General features: G+C 44.9%; 1 protein-coding gene across 4 annotated transcripts in view; it reads left to right on the top strand.

The window, feature by feature from the left end:
* The window catches only part of CHRNB3 (cholinergic receptor nicotinic beta 3 subunit), a 37,693-nt gene that overhangs the window by 8,629 nt on the left and 8,334 nt on the right, over nt 1–20,730 (top strand). For all 4 annotated transcript variants that reach the window (XR_007245036.1, XR_007245038.1, XR_007245037.1 and 1 more), the window contains exons 3-4: nt 2,108–2,152; nt 17,375–17,484. Coding sequence is in view for 1 of the 4 variants with exons in the window: in XM_048503170.1 (XP_048359127.1) it covers nt 2,108–2,152; nt 17,375–17,484 (155 nt within the window). In the remaining 3 variants the exon portion in view is untranslated. The remainder of the gene's footprint in view (nt 1–2,107; nt 2,153–17,374; nt 17,485–20,730) is intronic.

Here is a 20,730-nt window from a genome sequence, read left to right as displayed (position 1 = left end):
CTGCTTCTGAAGAATGCTGTCAGGCCTGAGCGCAGGTAGTACTAAATCGCATACATGGGCCATGCACTTCCCATTCAGACCTGACAGTCAAAGTGAATGGCAAAGCTGGATCAGCTGGAGTTCTTTCAATCATTGTAGCTATTAAAGGCTCAAGATCAGGGGGTTGCAACTCCAGTGGGAAATGTGCCTTACTGATTGCTAAGCAACTCTCCCATTCCCCCACCCCTTCCTGCTGTTAAGCATGAGCATCCCATCAGTCCTGTCAACTTATATGCTGTTGAAATCTATTTCATTTCTTTATTTTATTTTATATATTTTAATCCCACCCTTCCTCTTGGGAGATCAAGGTAGCATACAGTGTTCCGTGTGCCTCCATTTGGTCCACACAACAACTAGGGGTGGACTGGGAAGTTTAAAGGGTCCAGGAAAAAGCCACCCTAAGTGACCTTTGTGGTGCTGACAGCCAGCAGTGAAGGGGCCCTGCTCAGCTCAGACCTGGCCAGCAATACTAATGATGGACATCAGCTCACCATTGCCTTCCCCTGAACCACCATGAGCTTCTGGCGGCGCAGGAGAAGGCAACTGGGGACTGTTCTTGCTGAAGGAACAGAACCAATAGCAGAAGGGCTATTGTTTGGCTCGCCTTCCTTCTGGCTGCCAGTGGTTCTCCATGCCCCTTTCTACACAGATCACCTAAAAAGTATCTAAAATATTTTCAGCTCCCCCATCTATAGAAGAAGAAGCGTTTGGATTTATACCCCACCTTTCTTTCCTGTAAGGAGACTTAAGGCTGCTTACAAGCTCCTTTCCCTTCTTCTCCCCTTGTAAGGTAAGCAGGGCTGAGAGGGTTCTGAAGAATTGTGACTAGCCCAAGCTCACCTAGCAGGAATATAGGAGTGCGGAAACACATCTGGTTCACCAGATAAGCCTCCGCCACTCAGTTGGAGGAGTGGGGAATCAAAACTGGTTCTCCAGATTAGAATCCACCTGCTCTTAACCACTGTACCACGCTGGCTCTTTACTAGAAGAAGAAGAAGAGTTTGGATTTATATCCCCCCTTTATCTCCTGTAGGAGACTCAAAGGAGCTTACAATCTCTTTGCCCTTCCCCCCTCACAACAAACACCCTGTGAGGTGGGTGGGGCTGAGAGAGCTCCGAAAAGCTGTGACTAGCCCAAGGTCACCCAGCTGGCATGTGTGGGAGTGCACAGGCTAATCTGAATTCCCCAGATAAGCCTCCACAGCTGAAGTGGTAGAGCAGGGAATCAAACCCGGTTCCTCCAGATTAGAATGAACCTGCTCTTAACCACTACGCCACTGCACAATGTTTGTCTGCACTCAATCCCTTGAAGTGATAAATGGCCCCCAGTAGATGTTTTTTCCCCTTTTTCTTGAGTTATTTGTTGAATTGATGTTTCACTGCTTCTTGCTGTGATTCTCTGTAGCTCGTGTAATAGATTCTTTGAAGATGTCATATCAAAGTTTAACCCCCCCCCCCAAGAAAGGCTGAAAATAAGCAGACAAGGGGGGAACAGAGCTCAGCAATGTGAGAAAATGGTGCTGACGGCACAGAGGCGTGGAAGACGTAGTAAATAGATTGCATGGCAAGTGAAGACTTTAAAAAAAATCAAACCAAAGAATAATTTTAAAAAATTGATTTGTTTAAAACATTTTGAGGCTGGAAATAAAACTTTTTCAGGATGTAAGGGGGTGGGGAACAATGCACAACTCCATGGAGGAAACGTTTTATTTCCTGCCTCCAAACATTTTTAAAAGGTTTGTGTGGAAATGGCTATGTCAGTGTCCCACTGGGAACATTCCATTCCAGGTACTTTAAATGGCCACCCTTGATAATCTCCGAGGCATGTTAGGCTGTGAAAGAATGACTGGCCAAGGTCACTGAGAAAACTTAGGGGCAGTGTTTTGAACCTGGGTCTTTTATCACATAGTCTGGCACATTAACTGCTACACTCTTCAGCACTTGGGAACTGTCCTTGGAGCCTGAACTCTCTGGTAAACTCTCTTTTTCTAGTGACAAGTAATATTTTCTTCCCTTTAGCTATTTAGAAGACATCAATGAATTCTGCTTCTCCTCTTGTCTTTGACAGGATGAAAAGAATCAGTTGATGACAACAAACGTGTGGCTGAAACAGGTAATATATACTATGATGCGTTGCTTTTAAACATTTCAATATGAGTATTTCACAGTTTTCAGTAGTCAGCTTTTAATAACTGTATGTAAAATGATCCACGGTTGGGTCTGAGAAAGGAACGTTCTTGAATTTCAATCAGTGTATCCCCACTGACCTTAGTGGGCATGAACTACCCTAGCTCCAAAGTATTCTGGTCTAACTGGGTTGTCATTTGAAGATATTGGAATATAGAAGTATTAAGTGCATTTGCATGTGTATTCTAACAGAAGCATTATGGGGCGGACCCTGTGTCCAGTTCAGTGGCTCCTGATTCCTTAAGAACATCAGGTTTCCCTAATAGCCTGTCCAATATTAGAAGAAGAGTTTGGATTTATATCCCCCCTTTCTCTCCTGTAGGAGACTCAAAGGGGCTTACAATCTCCTTGCCCTTCCCCTATCACAACAAACACCCTGTGAGGTGGGTGGGGCTGAGAGAGCTCTGAAAAACTGTGACTAGCCCAAGGTCACCCAGCTGGTGTGTGTGGGAGTGTACAGGCTAATCTGAATTCCCCAGATCAGCCTCCACAACTCAAGCGGCAGAGCGGGGAATCAAACCTGGTTCCTCCAGATCAGAGTGTACCTGCTATTAGCCACTGTTCTTAGCCACTACGCCACTGCTGCTCCTGTGATTTTTCCTCACAGCACACAGCCACAGAGGAGTTTCTGTGGGTGCTTCATGGTGCACAATTCAGTTTATGTGGGGCAATGATGCGCCCCAAAAGATCTGATCAGTGCTTAAAGTATGTGCTCAGAGCACATTCCAGAGAATATGCAATATGGGGCACCATGGGCAGACATGTAAGTGTTTTGCAACAGCTGTAGAAAGGTGGAATGATCAGTAGAGGCCAGTCAAATGCATCACCTCACTATCACCAACAAACCTCATAAATGAAGGCTGAGCTACACTGAGAGGCATTGCCTCATTTCTGTTTTTATCCAAAAGCCCAGAACCCATTTTTAACTCTATGTGGCTGCTTATGTACATGACCATAAAGTCCTGTGACATCATACTTATGAGACAGGAAGAGGAGGAGCCAAAGTTGTCAGAACATGTGTGAATGCTTAGATGAGCAAAATCTAAATGACAGCTGGACCCTCCTTCTAACAGGTGCCATGTGCAGATTAGTACCGAGTGCACAGCTTGTACCGTGTGCAAACCTGATAAGGTGAGGGCACCTGATTGGTACCACTTTTGTATATAGTTAGCACAGACAGCAATGTGGTGTGTGCCTGAAAACACCTGTGGTCTGGCGAAGCACTTTGTTAGTAGATAGCAATAAACAGAACTGCACTGGTGACTGTGTGTCTGTCAGTTCTTGTCTACATTGCGTCCTACAAGGTGGTCTACTCTGAGTAAATCTGCTGCTTCAACAAAAGTATCTGAACCTGTGTCTATCTGCACATACTAAACAGAGGAATCTTCCTCATCCCAATGTGGAAGATGAGCAAGGGCCTTGCTATCTCGATCCTTCTTTAAATGTGCATGCAAAGAAAGGTAAGGAGATATTGCACCCTTGTTCTCTATTGTACATGTGCAGCAGCAGGTGCTTCCAAAAGCAGCAAAGGAACAGCTAGCCCTATGGGGGTTGAGACCCCTGCCCCAGGGTCCCAACCCATGGCTTAAAGACTGTAGTCCCATAGAATGAGACACTGCACCAAAAGCTACGTATGACCAAGGGATGAAACCCTGCAACTGACTGTAGGGGTGTATTCATATTTTCCGCAGGCCCCCCAGGTGTTTGTAATGTGAAGCAGTCCACATGACTTGCAGATGTTATGCTAGTTCCTATCAGTCATGGTTATCATTGTGAAATAAAACTATGTCCTGTGCTCTCAATAGGGATAGCATACACCAAAAATAAGACATCCGTACTTCTGACTTGCAGTAGTATTGGCACCATCTCCTACAAAAGAGGATCTGGGTTGCTGTCACGCAATAGAGCAGCGGTTCTCAACCTGTGGGTTGCGACCCCTTCGGGGGTCGAACGACCCTTTCACAGGGGTCACCTAAGACTCTCTGCATCAGTATTCTCTTCTGTAAAATGGATAAATATTAGGGTTGGGGGTCACCACAACACGAGGAACTGTATTAAAGGGTCGCGGCATTAGGAAGGTTGAGAACCACTGCAATAGAGAATAATGTAGAGGCCAATCTACCACAAAGGGCCTTTCCCCACTTACCTTAAGCCCCGCGCTACTTGAGGAGAGTAGCGCGGGGTCCCCCAGCACTCCCCACGAGAGGGACGGCGACAGCGCAGCTGCCCCGACGCTGCTGCTGTCGCCCTCAGCGCGAGGCATCCCTGGGGCTCTTTCAAAGGGTGCCTTTTGATGAACCCGCGCAGAGCGCGGGGTCATGGGGATGCCCGGGCATGCGCCAAGGATGCCGCGCGCTGGGAATTGCGGGCAGCAACCCTCGGAAAAAGGTAAGTGGGGAAAGGGCCAAAGAGTCTTCTCCCAGAGTTCTTCCCTTAATTTCCAGCGTTGTTAATCCAGCTCTATCCTTTTGCTTATTAATATAAAAGAGAGTTTTCTACCCAGCTGCTTGGTAACAAGTCAACCCTTCCTAGCCAATGAGTGCCCAGTGAGCAGAAAGGAATGAATAAGAATTCCTTGGTGTTCACAACTATTCTTATATTAAACATAGTTTAAGTTATTAAATGAATTTTAATAAAATATAATTACATTTCACTAAGATTTTTTTAAAATTTAAATATGAAATATGATTCCCTCTACCCCAGCATTCCTTTCTCCCCTACAAAAAAATTCTGTATGCAGCCACTTCTGGATCGGATCTGGGATGAGCCACTGGAATAACATTTAGCTCTTGCTCTCTGGGGTTGTTTTTTTTAGCTCTTTATTTGGCTAACTGCAACTCAGGTCAGCTTGCACTGCTGGGCAGGATATGTAAAAGTATTCTTAGTGTTCGGTCTTGGCAAAGCAGACTTCAGCAGCCCTTGGGGACTATTATTTCTCTCTTGGAGGGCACAAGGGTGATTGGCAATATCATTCAGTCAACTTCTTCAGCCTGGTTAAGACAAACATTTTAGACTGTTAGTAGGAGTCATGCCCATATTTGGACAAATTCCCATTGAACCTTTTTTTTTTCACGTGGAGCCTGTCTTTAAGATTAATTGCTTGCACAGGAGACGATCTACCAGTTAAAGACTAAGGCTCATTCCGCACATGCAGAATAAGGCACTTTCAAACTGCTTTCAGTGCTCTTTGAAGCTATGCGGAATGGCAAAATCCACTTGCAAACAGTTGTGAAAGTGGTTTGAAAACGCATTATTTTGCTTGTGCGGAAGGGGCCTAAGGCTCATTCCTCACAGCATATTTATAACGTATTGCAGTCATTCTAAATGAGCTCGTTTTCCCTTTTTATAAATGGAAAATGAATTCATTTATAACAACTGCAACTTGTTATCGATATGCTGTGCAGAATGAGCCTAGGGCTTGAGTTGGCATGAGACAGTGGTTGGTACAGTTGTCAGACCAAGCTCTGCAAGGAAAGGCTGAGGGACTTGGGAATGTTCAGTGTGAAAAAGAGGAGGCTGATGGGGGGTCATGATAGTTCTCTTTAGGTATTTGAAGAGCAGTCACTTAGAGGAGTGCTGGAAGCTGTTCCTGTTGGTAATAATGGGTATCAATTATATGAGGAAAGGTACAGTTTGGATTATGAGGAAAAAAGTTCTACAGTGCAAGTATATGTCGTGTATAAGTCGACCCGAATAAAAGTCGAGGCACCTACTTTTACCACAAAAAACTGGGAAAACTTATTGACTCGAGTATAAGTCTAGGGTGGGAAATGCAGCAGCTACTGGTAAATTTCAAAAATAAAAATAGATACGATCGGGTGCTATTTGGGGGGGTCTCTGCTACTGACCCCCCCATCTCACCAATCCCAAGGTCTCTGCCACCGACCTCTCCATCCCGCAGCTTGTCCAGCTCACCCAGGTCGACTGGCTGTCACCCGCCGAGAGCCAGGGGCCAGCCACCGCTGAGAAGGCAGAGAAAGCGGCTGAAAGGGGGAAGGCAGAGAAGGCAGAGGAGAGCAAAGCAGAGAAGGAGGCTGAGAAAACGGCTGAAAGGGGGGAGGCAGAGGAGAAGGCAGAGGAGAGCGAAGCTGAGAAGGAGGCTGAGAAAGTGGCTGAAAGGGGGAGGCAGAGAAGAAGGCAGAGGAGAGCGAAGCAGAGGCAGAGAAAGCGGCTGAAAGGGGGGAGGCAGAGAAGAGGCAGGAGAGAGCGAAGATGGGAGAGGGGGAACGCCACACAAGAATTAAGTGGGACCCTCACTCGCATATAAGTCGAGGGGGGGCTTTTTCAGCACAAAAAATGTATATACGCGAGTATATAGGTAGTTCAGCAGTGGAATCGGCTGCCTAGGGAGGTGATGCGCTACTTCCCATTGTCAGTCTTCAAGCCGCAGCTGGACAAGCTCTTGTCAGGGTTGCTTTCGGCTGATTCTGCATTGAACTAGATGGACGAGATGGCCTGTATAGGTCTTTCCAACTCTACGATAATATGCTTCCATGCAATATTGACATTCGCAAAAATACTAATTTGTCTGAACTTCCTAAGGCAACTTCATGAATATGTCACCTTTTCCCCCCAAATCTGAAATGGCAGCTGTCTCTACCTTGTGTTAAGATTGGTGAAAACAGAATCGTGCTGAGATGAAGAACCAATTGGAGGCCTGCCTTTTGGAAATATGAACATTAGTGGATAGCTAAATCAAGGCCCAGGGAAGCAAACAGTTTGAAAAATAACCAATGACAGCCCACACCGTAGGTGGCCTATACATCTGGCTGATAGATCCTGACTGGAAATGGCTGAGAGGAGACCATTGCTAGAAGCTTTGGTAGATCCAATTATATGCTGACTTAGGTTAATCTTCATCTGCAGAATTTTGTTCTGATCTATGGGTAAAATCACATATAAAGACATCAAAATAAATTTAGGAACTGTGAGGAAACTGGCTTATGAGAACTAATTGGAGTAATTTTATGTACATGGCTTGCTTGGGGGATATAATTGATTTGTCTAAGTCTGAGGGGAGTAGGTAGGGCTTTGTTGAGGATATTATACAGAGCAATTTATCCTTGGAATAATGAGATGAAATTGAATAGTTACGCATTACATAGAAACACGTTACAGACCCTTGGCGCTACGATTAAAAATTAAAAGCGTCAGGTGGGTATGAAGTACACAAACAGAAAGGAGGGGAATCCTTAAGCCATTTTTCCATTCCATGTTGCCCCCTCCAGTGACTTCTCACAATGTTTGTGTTCAGTATGCAAGTAAAACATACATTTTAAATCTAGCAAGGGGAAAAGCCGACTGTGAGGTAAGTTGGAATAAGGAAAGGGTGAAGCACTTCCAGCTCATTTTCTTTTTAACTAACAACAAATTCACTCAGAGTCAGTTGCATGTGTGTACATATTGTATGTTGCTAGCCCCTGACAAACAGGATACCAAAATCACTCAGGCAAGGAGCTGGTCAAAACATGGATTTTCTGTGACATGATATATTTGAACGGCCTCTGCAAATTTAAACATTCCGGAGAATATACTTTCCTCTCTAGCAGAGGTTGTAGTGTGATAGACTATGTTATAGTTTCCCCTGACCTCTTTGCAGGTGTAAAAGACTTCCATATTGACCATCATAGTGCTAGTGACCACCTTCCGCTTCTCCTTGGAAATTAGCTCTGCTGGTGATCAATCTTTGCCACTCAAGAAGAATAAAGAGCTGGCTCCCCCATATTTAAAAATCAACTGGTCTCCCCAAACAGAGAAGCAGCTCTGTGAATTAATAGACAGCCAAACCTTCGGAGAAATACACTCCAAAATAATACAAAATGAGTCTCCGGACTCATTGCTGAGCCTATATGAAGAGTTAGTTATAGCACATTAATGCCTTTATGCTGCAGTTAACATCATCCATCAGCCAAAGAAAGTAAAGACTCCCCAGGCAGATGCCTTTGACCAGGAAATGTCAACATCTGAAACAACAACTTAGAGCCCTGTATTCATGGTAGAGAGCTAATAATGAGCCTTCTATTCCCGACACATATTTTTTTTCTAATTAAAAAACGGCTTAGCTTTAGCTGCCTAAAGGACATTAAAATGTCCATTATCAATGCAGAGTGGGAAAAACTCATTCAGGCCACTAATTCCAATGACACCAGATCTTTCTGGAAAATAGTGTCCAGTAGCTCTAGGATTACACAACTTGTCCGCTGGCATCCCAATTGGAGTCTGGTACCAGCATTACAAGAACACTTTTAGCGCTTGAAGAGTATGGGTCTCTACAACTCAAGTCCTAAGCATCTCCTGATATTCCCATGGACTGGCCTACAGTCACCCCAACAGAAGTAGAGTCTATGATTAAACAACTTAAGCTGTAAGGCATGCCAGGCCCTCATGCATTGTACTACCTGAGATATTTAAAAAGCACGCGGATTGCGTGGGCCCCACTCTTACCTCCCTTTTTACAACAATCAATAAAACTGGCTTAATCCCAGAGGCCTGGACAAAGGCTATAATAGTCCCAATTTTCAAAAAAGGTGACCATATCTTGCTCCAGAAAACTACAGGCCAATTAGTCTATTATCAATACCAAAAAATCTATACTAAATTCTTACTAACCAGATTGAACAACTGGGTCGTCTCAAATGGAGTTCTAGGACCCGAAAGCAGATAGGGTTCTTGCAAAGGTAAATCTACCCTTGACTACATAATGGTCATTAACCAACTAATAATTCAAACCTGTGGGAATAACAAAATCAAAAGGCCATTGTATGCAGCATTCCTGGACATCAAGGGGGCCTCTTGATTCTGTCCCAAGAGATAAGCTATGGGCTAAACTTGGAAAAATGGGTGTAGAGAATAGATCGATCTCCCTAATCAAGGTTTTACATCAGGAACACAGTCTGTCAAGTTAAAATGCAATCAGGAGGGATCGCTTACACCCAAAAAATATCTATCTCCATGGGAGTAAAATACATGTGTCCTTGCACCAGTTCTTTCTGCTAATCTTTATTTCTAAAACGACCTAGCAAGTAAACTTAAATCTGTAAATTCACACTGCCCAAAAACCTAGATGGACATCCAATCCCCCTATTGTTATATGCCTAATTTAATGCAGTTTTGTTGTCAGATACCAAAATCGGACAGTTTAATTCCCAGCAACTTGCACCTGATACTGTACAATCAATGGCTTGACACTCAACTCTCAAAAATCGAAGGTTGTAGTGTTTCTGTAAAATCTTTGAAGCCATCCCATGGATGCTAGGAAGGTACCTAATTGGAACAGGTCAAATGCTTTAAAATATTTAGGAGTGCACCTCCATTATAGAGGGGGTTGGGCTAGCCATTAATCTCATGCTGTTGCCAAACTCCATGGTCAGTGTATCAAAGCAATCCCACGCTTTTTTTACAACAAGGGCCATCAATTTGTTTCTCCGCAGCATTAAAAGTCTTTAACACCAAGGTGGCCCAGCAACCATTATATGGAGTCCCACTTTGGATAGGCTCCTGGTCTGCTAACACAGCTGAGCCAGTACAATCTCGCTTTTTATTTAAACTTTTGGGTACGCCTCACTGCGTGCCCACGCCACCCTGTGCCTCGAAACTGGGCAAGCAACTCTTAGAGACAAGAGCATGGCTTGCCACGCTCAAATATTGGCTACATCTGTTTCAAACCACGATGCAGCCTCCTTGTCATATAAAGCTCCTCAAGACTTCTTGTCACTCGGAAAGGTGGGGCTTTATAGAAACAAAAATTAACACATTAGGGCTATTCCTTTGGATTATCTGGCCATGTTACCATCCAAAGAGACTCTTCCAGCTCTTGAGGAGAAGGCTGTTTGACCAGGAACATCAGATCCCACTCGAAAAGGCTTCCAGGACTCTGTTCTCCTTTAGCTCTGTGCATCACTCTGCACACTGGTAACGGGGGGGCTCTGCATTCGCACCAGATAACCGTGCCCAGGCTCCTGTAGGAGCAAATGATGTTGGCCCGCTGCAATGCTCCTCTTCCATCAGCCGTATCAACGGGGAGATTCACTAAAAACCCTTACCACCACAGGCTATGCATATGCAACGGGACCTGTATAGACTCAATAGCTCATATATTACTTTATTGTCCACTCTTACACAGGACCCAGAGTCAAATACCTGTCAAATTCCCCTACTCAAAAAAGAGTATGCATCTGACTTGGTAAAAGATTACTTTTCTGTTGGACAGCTCCAGTAGTGATGCAAAACGATGCAGTCTACCAGGGTTTTGGATTTGTACATAGAACAGCGCTTTAGGAGCAAATCCTGAACATTGGCCTTCCTTACCTGTACATTTATTTTAGCTTTCCTCTACTTGGTTGAGTGGATCTGTGTATGAACTGTGAATTGGGGCCAAAGCTACATAAATAATTAGGACTACTATATGTCATACAACTGATAAATGGAAGGTTATATTTCTTTTAAACAGTCATTGCTGTAAGGTGCTGGAAGCTGTGGCCAAATTTTTAAACGGTGTAATCTTAAATTGTTCTAAACTGTGTTAACAGGAAGGTTGTGATATTATATTTTTGTTCTATTTATATGCCATTAAAGGTATTTGATTTGATTTGATTTGATACCAAAGTCAGAACAAGTCGTAGGGGTTTTACACAGGCCTGGGTGTAAAGCAGCTTCAATCTGACACAAAATATATGAAGGATAACATTACACTTGTTATGCTTACCTTATAGTGCCACTAGTTCCCGATAGGAATCACAGGAGGAAACCAGAATACAATGGTGGGATCCAAAAATTTTAGTAACAGGTTCCCATGGTGGTGAGATTCAAACTGTAGTGTAGTGCCAATGGGGCTGGGTGGGCATTCCGGGGGCGTGGTCGGGCATTCCAGGGGCGGGGCATTCCTGGGCAGGGCTGTGGCAAGGACGCAGCCGCTGCGCCGGCCCTTGGGTGGGAAACGAATGCACACAGGCGCAGGCTGCCACGCACGCTGGTGCACCTCCTGCTAGACTGCTTCAAGTTCTGCGCGCTACTGCTGAGAGGAGGGGCATAACTAAGGCAAAAATCACGTGGCAAAATCACCAATTAGTAACCCCCTCTTGGCACACACAAATAATTAGTAACCTACTCTCGGGAACCTGTGAGAACCTGCTGGATCCCACCTCTGGACATAATTATGTTTGTGGTATTTAACACTCAACACTTTCTGCTGCTGATTTTTGAAGCTTTGAGCTGTTGTTAAAGGCAAAGGAGCAATCCTGGCTAATCTGTTTATGATCAGTTGGCAATTAGCAACATGGTATGGAAAATTTTTTTAATGCCACCCTCTCCAAAGCAGTGAGGGGCATATGCTTTAGGTAATCCTGTATATGCCTGTTTAGGAATAAGCTGTCCATAACGTAATGGGACAGGCTGTTTCCACAAGAGGATTTTTGTCTTTATGGAAAGCAGGAAGCCTGTGCATTTAAAAGGAACCTCCACATATTATCCTGCTCATTCTAAGTGTAACACATGCCATTTTAATATTTGTATTTTTTTGGTAATATTTGGAATTAAGGGCCTAGGGAACAGGAACTCACTGAGCATGGGCAGTTAGTAAGTTTGCTCATATGTTTCCAACTGCAAGAGCCCCTCTCCCCTCAATCAGTCTGACCTACAATAGGAGAGGGAAGCTGAAGAGAAGCTGAGCAGAAGAGAAGCACAATCCAGCCTTCTTGTAAGCTTTTCACAGTGGCGTGAATTGAAGGAACCAACATGTACAACTCTAGACCAGTGGTCTTCATCTTTTCCAGATGCATGACTTGCCTTTTCATGTCCAAGCAGCAACATAGAGCCTATTACACTCTAACCACATGAAAGGAAGTCATATGACATCGGAGTAACAATAGGTAGAGGAGCCAAATTTATGATGTCACCAGTTTTGAGGAGCTACTTTGTACTTCAGGAGCACATGGGTGCGAAGGCTGGCCTGAGCAGAGAGATGAAGGAAGAAGCCGAAGTTTGAATTTATACCCCGCTTTTCTCAACCATAAGGAGACTCCAGCTGGTTAACAAACTCCCTTCCTCTCCCCATAACAGACACCTTGTGAGGTAGGTGGGGCTGAGAAAGTTCTGAGAGAATTGTGACTAGCCCAAGGTCACCCAGCAGGCTTCATGTGGAGGAAGTGGAGAAACAAATCCAATTCACCAGAGCTTGACTGAGGGTACTGATAATTTCTCTGTAGACGAGCGGTTCTCAACTTGTGGGTCGTGACCCCTTTGGGGGTCGAACGACCCTTTCACAGGGGTTGTCTAAGACCATCGGAAAACACATATTTTTGATGGTCTTAGGAACCGAGACACAAATAATATGGTTGGGGGTCACCACAACATGAGGAATTGTATTAAAGGGTTGCGGCATTAGGAAGGTTGAGAACCACTGTGACCCAAGCTGGAGAAAGATCTGAATCAGTCACAGCCACCACAGAAGAGCAGATGGGGAAGAAGCAGCCCTGCACTTCTAATTAATATTTTGGACACACACACACCCCCAACACCCACTTTTATTACTGGGCACTGTTGGGATCTATTATTGTTCTGAGTGCCTTTCCAGAAGGGCATTGGATATTCTGTGTATCTGAGTTGTGCCATATTTACAGCCACCATGATTTAGTTCTAGTTGTTGTAAAATTGTTGTGTTCATAAATGTTGCTATCCTCTTGAAACAAGTTCACATTTGTTCAGCAAGCCACAAGGTGCTGTCATTTTATTGATTTTAAATTTCTCCCCAAGTCTCCACTAGAGATTTATGTAGCCAGGAATCTGCTAGGTTACGTGAGTACGACTCATGACTTCCCTTTAAACCAAATCAAAGAAGAAGAAGAGTTTTGGATTTATATCCCCCCTTTCTCTCCTGCAGGAGACTCAAAGGGGTTTACAATCTCCTTGCCCTTCCCCCCTCACAACAAACACCCTGTGAGGTAGGTGGGGCTGAGAGAGCTCTGAGAAGCTTTGACTAGCCCCAGGTCACCCAGCTGGCGTGTGTGGGAGTGTACAGGCTAATCTGAATTCCCCAGATAAGCCTCCACAGCTCAGGCGGCAGAGCTGGGAATCAAACCCAGTTCCTCCAGATTAGATACATGAGCTCTTAACCTCCTACGCCACTGCTGCTCCCTGTAGGGTGGTTGCGGGCAGAGTGTCCATGCAGACTGTCTTCCTGCAGTCACACTCGGAGTGTGGAGGAGTCTCCTTCTTTGGAGGTTTTTGAAGAGAGGCTGGATGGCCATCTGTCAGGAGTGCTTTGATTGTGTGTTCCTGCATTGCAGGGGGTTGGACTTGATAACCCTTGAAGTCTCTTCCAACGCTATGATTCTATGATAGTGAAGCTAAACCTTCAGAATGGCAGAGGTAAGGGCTCCACATTCCCCGCTCCCTCCCAGCCATCTAAAAGGTGCATTTCATTTCCCTGTTGAGCACTGTTGTAGCATTACATTGGCTGGAAGAAAGAGGGGAGTGGGGGCATTTCTGGGGTCATGTGCAATTGTGATTGAAAAGGGTGGGCACCAGTGGTGGGATCCAAAAATTTTAGTAACAGGTTCCCATGGTGGTGGGATTCAAACTGGCGTAGCGCCAGTGGAGCTGGGCAGGGCACGACGGGGCGTGGCCGGGCATTCCGGGAGCGGGGCATTCCTGGGCGGGACTGTGGCAAGGACGCAGCTGCTGCGCCGGTCCTTGGGTGGAAAACGAATGCACGCAGGCGCAGGCTGCCACGCATACCAGTGCACCTCCTGCTAGACTGCTTCAAGTTCTGCGCGCTACTGCTGAGAGGAGGGGCGTAACTAAGGCAAAAATCACATGGCAAAATCACCAATTAGTAACCCCCTCTCAGCACACACAAATAATTAGTAGCCTACTCTCGGGAACCTGTGAGAACCTGCTGGATCCCACCTCTGGTGGGCACAGGTGGGTGTTTGTAGAGCAGCAAACGTATCAGGGACAGCCATTTGCATTTGTTGCTGTAGTGCAGGGGTAGGGAACCTGCGGCTCTCCAGATGTTCAGGAACTACAATTCCCATCAGCCTCTGTCAGCATGGCCAGTTGGCCATGCTGGTAGGGGCTGATGGGAATTGTAGTTCCTGAACATCTGGAGAGCCGCAGGTTCCCTACCCCTGCTGTAGTGTGTGTGCGTGGATGTGAGTGTTTACACTCCTGTGTGGCAAAAGCCTTCCTTTTGAGTAATCGTGCATAGAATGGAGTTGCAAATTTCCTTCCACATTTCCTGGCAGGCTCCTGGTCCGTTACATCTTTTGGCTGAAGAAATAACAAAAGGAAAGCGAAACATGTTTAATTTGCAGAAATGCAACGTGTGATTTAGGAGATGTAAAGAAATATGATATGTGATCCTTAACTGGTCAAGAAGGAATACGGAGCATATTTTGCAAGAAAAAGGGAGCTCATCAGAGCCCTGTGTCTGAATTCTCTATGCAAGAAGATAGTTGTTGTTGCTACTATTGATTTTAGTCCGCAAGCTCTTACTTCCACTTTCTCCATTCCTGTAGGGCAATCTAAAAACTTATAAATAATAAATATAAGTAGAGAAGTGTTTTTTGTTTTTTTACGGTAAGCATGATGCCATTTTTGGGTACCTCGTTTTATGTACCACAGCACGATGCAGGATTGCCAGCCAAGCGGAAGAGAAGCAAAATCCAGCCTTCTTTTAAACTTTTCACAGTGGCGTGAATGGAAGGAACCAACGTGTACAACTCTAGACCAGCGGTCTTCAGCTTTTCCAGACCTATGACTTACCTTTTCATGCCCAAGCAGCAGCATAGATCCTTTTGAGCTATAACCACACGAAAGGAAGTCACATGGTGTCAGAATAACAACAGGTAGAGGAGCCAGATTTATGACCTCACCAGTGCGGTGGAGCCATTGGGACTTCAAAGGCATGTAGAAGATTGGAGGACTAATAGATAGGGGATGAGAAGGCTGGCTGGCCTGACCAACAAGGCAAAGATGAAAGAAGTAGAAGTTTGAATGTATACACTGTTTTTCTCAGCCGTAAGGAGTCTCAAAGCGGCTTACAAACTCCTTCCCTTCCTCTCCTCATAACAGGCACCTTGTGAGGTTCTGAGAGAACTGTGACTGGCCCAAGATCACTCAGTAGGCTCCGTGTGTAGGAAGAGGAGAAATAAACTCAGTTCACCAGATAAGAGTCCTCCTGTTGTCTTACAGCAATGGAGACAGCATGTCATTTCGGCCAGTGAGAGAAGCAGGGAGCAACTCTGCCGTCCTGTTTCCCCCCCAAGCCCTTTTATTGACAGTTTACAAGAGGAAAAACAAACCAGGCAGGCAGGCAGGGGAAACACAATACAATGGACAGGGCAAAGAGCATGGGAGTTTGAGCAGAGGGTTTGGTATTTGCACGTACACACATTGGAGCCACAGGGTCTTGCAATGTCAGCAGTTTTCTCCGAAACCACATTTAGGAAGGAAAGGTCAATTGCACGTGAGAGGCCTTTTTCCAAGCAGTGTATTGCCGTATTCAGGCGCCCCCCCCCCGGGTGTTGGGGGGCCCTTTTCCAAGCAATGTGCTGCCATACTCGGGAGCCTCTTAGGCGCTGTGCCCCCCAACATCCTCCGTTCATATGGAAGAGTGGGGAATCAAACCTGGTTCTCTAGATTAGAATCCACCATTCTTAGCCACTATACCATGCTGGCTCTAACAGCTTTTGAGGATAGTAGAGTCTCTGAATCTGCTTGAGCTGAAGAAGAATTCTCTCCACTACTCAGTTTCCATTCTGCTGTTCCTCTTCGCATCCAGGCAAAAGAAGCATGATACTCTTGCTCTCTAGGCATCTGTTCTAGGCATTTTTTGCCTCTACACCCTGCCAGAAAACCTTGGGAATGGTGGAGTGACCATGGCACTGCATCCGGGCACCCAGTCCTTTGGATGGGGTCACCCGAGTACAAGGATATAGGCATGTGTAGCCCCCACAAGTGAAGGCCAAATTACACATTCAGGTTTTTAATGAGTCAGATTCTCCACAGCCACACAACAGCTGCGGGGAATGTTTTTTTTTAAATAAAGGAAAGCCCAAATGGATTTGGAATGCCACAATGGGGGGAGGGGAAGAAAGTGCTGATTTCCCATAGCTAAACATCACTGAGGCAATTTGTTTCCCATTGTTTGTTGCTCTGTGTGGAGCATTCTGTGCATGTGTAGCATCAACAGCACAGAAATGTCTTCCCTCATCAGTGCTTTTGGGGGAGGAGGCAGAAACTCTATGTAGTTTGGCACTGAGGGGAAGGCTTGACTAGGACCTAGACTGAGCCCTGTTCTTTAAAAATTGAAGCAATTTGGGCTGCCTAAAGGTCAGTCTCCTTCTGAGAAGTAGGGTTATGTACTATTAGAAATGATTTCCTACTGGAAGGCTGTGTTTGACCTGTGCTCTGACCCTTCTTTTGCACTTGAGCTCAGTTTTAAACAACAAAGAACCTTTATTGGCATAACAACATTATATACACAGATCCACTTAGCCAAGTAGAGGGAAGCTAAAATAAATGTACAGGTAGAGAGGCTGATGTTCAGAATTTGCTCCTAAAGCGCTGTTTTATATACAAATCCAAAAATTTGGTGACTGCATCGTTTGCATCACTACTGGGGCTGTCCAACAGAAAGGTAATCTTTTGCAAGTCAGATGCATACTCTTTTTTGAGCAGCAGAGGTGACAAGTATTTGACTCTGGGTACTGTGTAAAGTGGACAATAAAGTAAAATGTGGTCTATAGAGTCAACACAATTCCCGTTGCATATGCATAGCCTTTGATGGTACCACCCTGAACACGCCCGATCTCGTCTGATCTCGGAAGCTAAGCAGGGTCGGGCCTGGTTAGTACTTGGATGGGAGCTCAGTTAATAATAATGACTATTCAGATTAGAGTCCACCATTCTTTACCACTACGCCACTCTGACCATTGTTGGTCATTCTTTTAAAATTTGTATATAATATTAAATGTATAATTTTGCCTCCTCTCATTCTCTAGGACTGATTGTAACTAAGATTTGATTCTGTTTTCTTTTTTGTTTTGTTAATTCTTATCTAAAGAAAAAAAATTAAAAATAGAGCTGAAAGGTTAGCTAGTGGAGAAATTACAATGGAACGCTGCTGTGCTGTTTCTGATAATTGCAGGAATGGATTGACCACAAATTGTGCTGGAACCCTGAAGACTATGGTGGAATTACTGCAATTCGGGTCCCGTCTGAGTCACTGTGGCTCCCAGATATTGTGCTGTTTGAAAAGTGAGTATGATTAAATTAAAGTGTAGCATAATTACATAATTAATGTATAGCAGTACACTAGTTCATTTGTGGGGTCCTGTGGGGGGCAAAAGCAGTGAATTTTTCATACATGACTTAAATAGCATATGTTGTGCAAAAAGTGAAAATTGTAAACATCAGTACAGCAATTAAGTGCTATCATCATAATCGAGAATCTCAATGTGCTTAACTGCTGCATTGAGATTCTCAGTTGTGATTACAGTGCTTAACTGCTGTTCTGATGCTTACAATTTTCACTTTTTGCACAGTTTGCTTGCATTAAATCACTTTGCACTAAGTAATTAAGTTATTAAGTTTACATTAAGTTGTTTGTTATAATTAGCAGCCTGGGCACAATGCAGTCTTAGAATGCTGTGCATTTGTATGACATTTTACAAAGTAACATAACCAAAAAAAGAGGTTTCAGCCCAAAGAAGCTTAAGAGTGAGAGAGGAAGAAAAAGAGGTAAGAGTAGTTGGGAAATAATGCGCATAAATGCAATTACGGGTGTTTTGGCATGTTTTTGGAAATGGGTGAGCTGTTATATAGCGTGGGATTAGACTAGTGGTTTTAAGACCACTCATTAGACTCTCAAGTGGGTTACGGAACTAAACTTTCTGGGTTGCTAACCCCTATAGAGTTTCTAATCTTGAAAGCTTTTTTGGAGGAGCTGAGAGTGTATATGTGCAAAGAGCAAAGTGGGACTCCCCTGTTTCTCTTTCAACACACTCTGAGAGAGGAGCAGCAGGACAATAAGGTAAAGTCATTTAGCATTGAAAAAAAAAGCATTCTTTTTAGCACAGGCAGATTCAGAGATTTACTCTCCCTTTCTTCCATCACATAACTATGATGCCGTGAGTCCTCTGCTACATGCTTGCTGTTCAGTGAGTCCTCAGCTCATCATAAAGGTAGACCCTGGAATCTGGAAGGCTTGAAGCCCGCTGTGCTAGATGATTCAGCATCTATATTGATTACCCAAATCACTCTCTATGTCACGGCAAAATATTATCCCCCATGTATGTAAAACTGGGATCAGTTGAATCTACTATATACACAGTTCCCAATTTGGCTTAATAAGTCTCCCAGGGAAGAGAAGAGGAACACGACAAATACTCAACTAAAAAGCATTAACTTCAGAAAGGTACAGAATAGCAACAGGAAACAAAGTGGCTACAGTGTGAGACATCAAAACGAAATTATTCAATTTCGGCAAATCCAATAGAAATTTCCTTCTGGTAATCCATGTCCAGCTAATACTCAATTTTATGTTACTTTTGGCCCAAATTATGTCCACCCAGGGAACTAATCCAGAGAAACCAACCGAGAGAGAAGAGATAAATGCCGGGACAAAAAGATGCAGAGGGATGAACAGGGAAGGATTTTCAGGATAGGAAGGAAAGCCAGGTGAGGATGCTATGAGTGCAAACTGGCTAGCTGACTGTAGGACTGATTGGCTGAAAACGGGAAGAAGAGAAGGCTCCTTCCGCACATGCAGAATAATGCACTTTCAAACTGCTTTCAATGCTCTTTGAAGCTGTGTGGAATAGCAAAATCCACTTGCAAACAGTTGTGAAAGTGGTTTGAAAACGCATTATTCTGCGTGTGCGGAAGGGGCCTAAGAGATGGGAACAGTTAGCAAGGTGTGGATGGGAAATTTCAGGAAGGGGCACAGAACAGGAAAAGGGGAAAGCGTACTGTGCCAGCTTTGATGAGGAAGTCCAGTGATTTCAGTATCATTTGGTATAGAAGCAGGCTTGGGAGCAGAACTAACTACAAGGATTTGCATGGCTGAACAAGCCTTTTTTACACTCCTGCATTTAACTGGATTTGGGTAGAGGTGGCAAATGGGTCAAAATTGGTGCAGAATCAGGATCTGCAGTGGCATTTGGGTTGCCCTACAATTGGTGGGTCCTTTGGATCCAAGAACCCATTAATGAGAGGGTCGGAATCTGAGTTGTCATTGGATAATTCAGGCCTTCCATTGTGAGGTGATTGAGTCCCTAGGTGATGTAATGAAGGGCCTTTCCCCACTTTGCAGCTGCCAGCTACCTACGAGCCGCGGAGTGATTTTCACCTGGTCAGAAGTAATTCAACTGCCCCGCGCTCTGCACGGGGCAGTCAGAAGGTGCTGTTTCTTCAGCGTCAGAAATGACGCGCGCTGAAGGGACGTTAGAGCACAGAGTTGGGGCGGCTGCGTTGTCTCCGCCCAGACTCGTGGGGAGCACCGCTGGACCACGCGCTATTTGCGGGCAGTAGCGCGCAGCAAACAGTAGGTGGGGAAAGGGCCGAAAAGGGCATATGTGTCCAGTTGCAAATGACTGAGTTAATTTGGCTAGCAAGGATGACTCAGACCTGTGAACAATGGTCAGGAGATTGGTTGATGGCTCTTCCTGGGTACTTGGTTAGATTTCCAGAGAAGTCTGCATAGCGAATGATATTGCGAGTGGGTTGGGTATTGTCCTGTAACCTCATTGTCAGGGTGTAAGGGGTTTTTGGAGGCCCACACAAATTGATGAGTAATGTGACCCCGGAATTTTCATAAATAAAATAAACTCATAACAGCCAAGCTACCTCCTCGTGCCTAGGGAAACACATTGTCACAATATGAAATGTGAAAAGTGAAACATTTGCTGCACTCATGGAAGCTGGGACCTTGCTAGAGATGTGAAGATAAGATAAGGCAGGGTTGCGTCTGCACCAGGTGCAGAAGGAATGTACGTTGCCTGGCAGCAAGGCTCGAAAGTATGAAGAGAGGGAGGTCGTGTTAGTGTGGTGTGGTGGTGGCATAGCATTGGAGAGTGGAGAGTCTGTAGTTGGAGAGAAAGCAACTGCTTGTACAGCGTTCGTTTGTTTTCTGAAGCAACAAGATAAAAAACCTTCTTGCTGGAAGGAAAGCAACTGTGTCGTCCTGTCTGACCTGGGTCGGTGAGCTGTGGGAATGCGCTGACGCACATGCCTTTGACTTGATGTCAAAAGACATCCATGCCTTGAACTTCCTTTGACTAGATCCATGGTGGCGAACCTTTGGCACTCCAGATCTTACGGACTACAATTCCCATCAGCCCCTGCCAGCATGGTCAATTGGCCATGCTGGCAGGGGCTGATGGGAATTGTAGTCCATAACATCTGGAATGCCAAAGGTTCACCACCACTGGACTAGATGATCTTCAGATGCAAAAATCATAGGTTTTGGGGAGTGTATGGGAGCAACATACTCTCTTCACCTCT

Source organism: Sphaerodactylus townsendi, linkage group LG07 (assembly GCF_021028975.2).
Source record: "Sphaerodactylus townsendi isolate TG3544 linkage group LG07, MPM_Stown_v2.3, whole genome shotgun sequence".
Lineage (NCBI taxonomy): Eukaryota > Metazoa > Chordata > Lepidosauria > Squamata > Sphaerodactylidae > Sphaerodactylus > Sphaerodactylus townsendi.
This window is presented reverse-complemented; position numbering and strand designations above follow the sequence as displayed.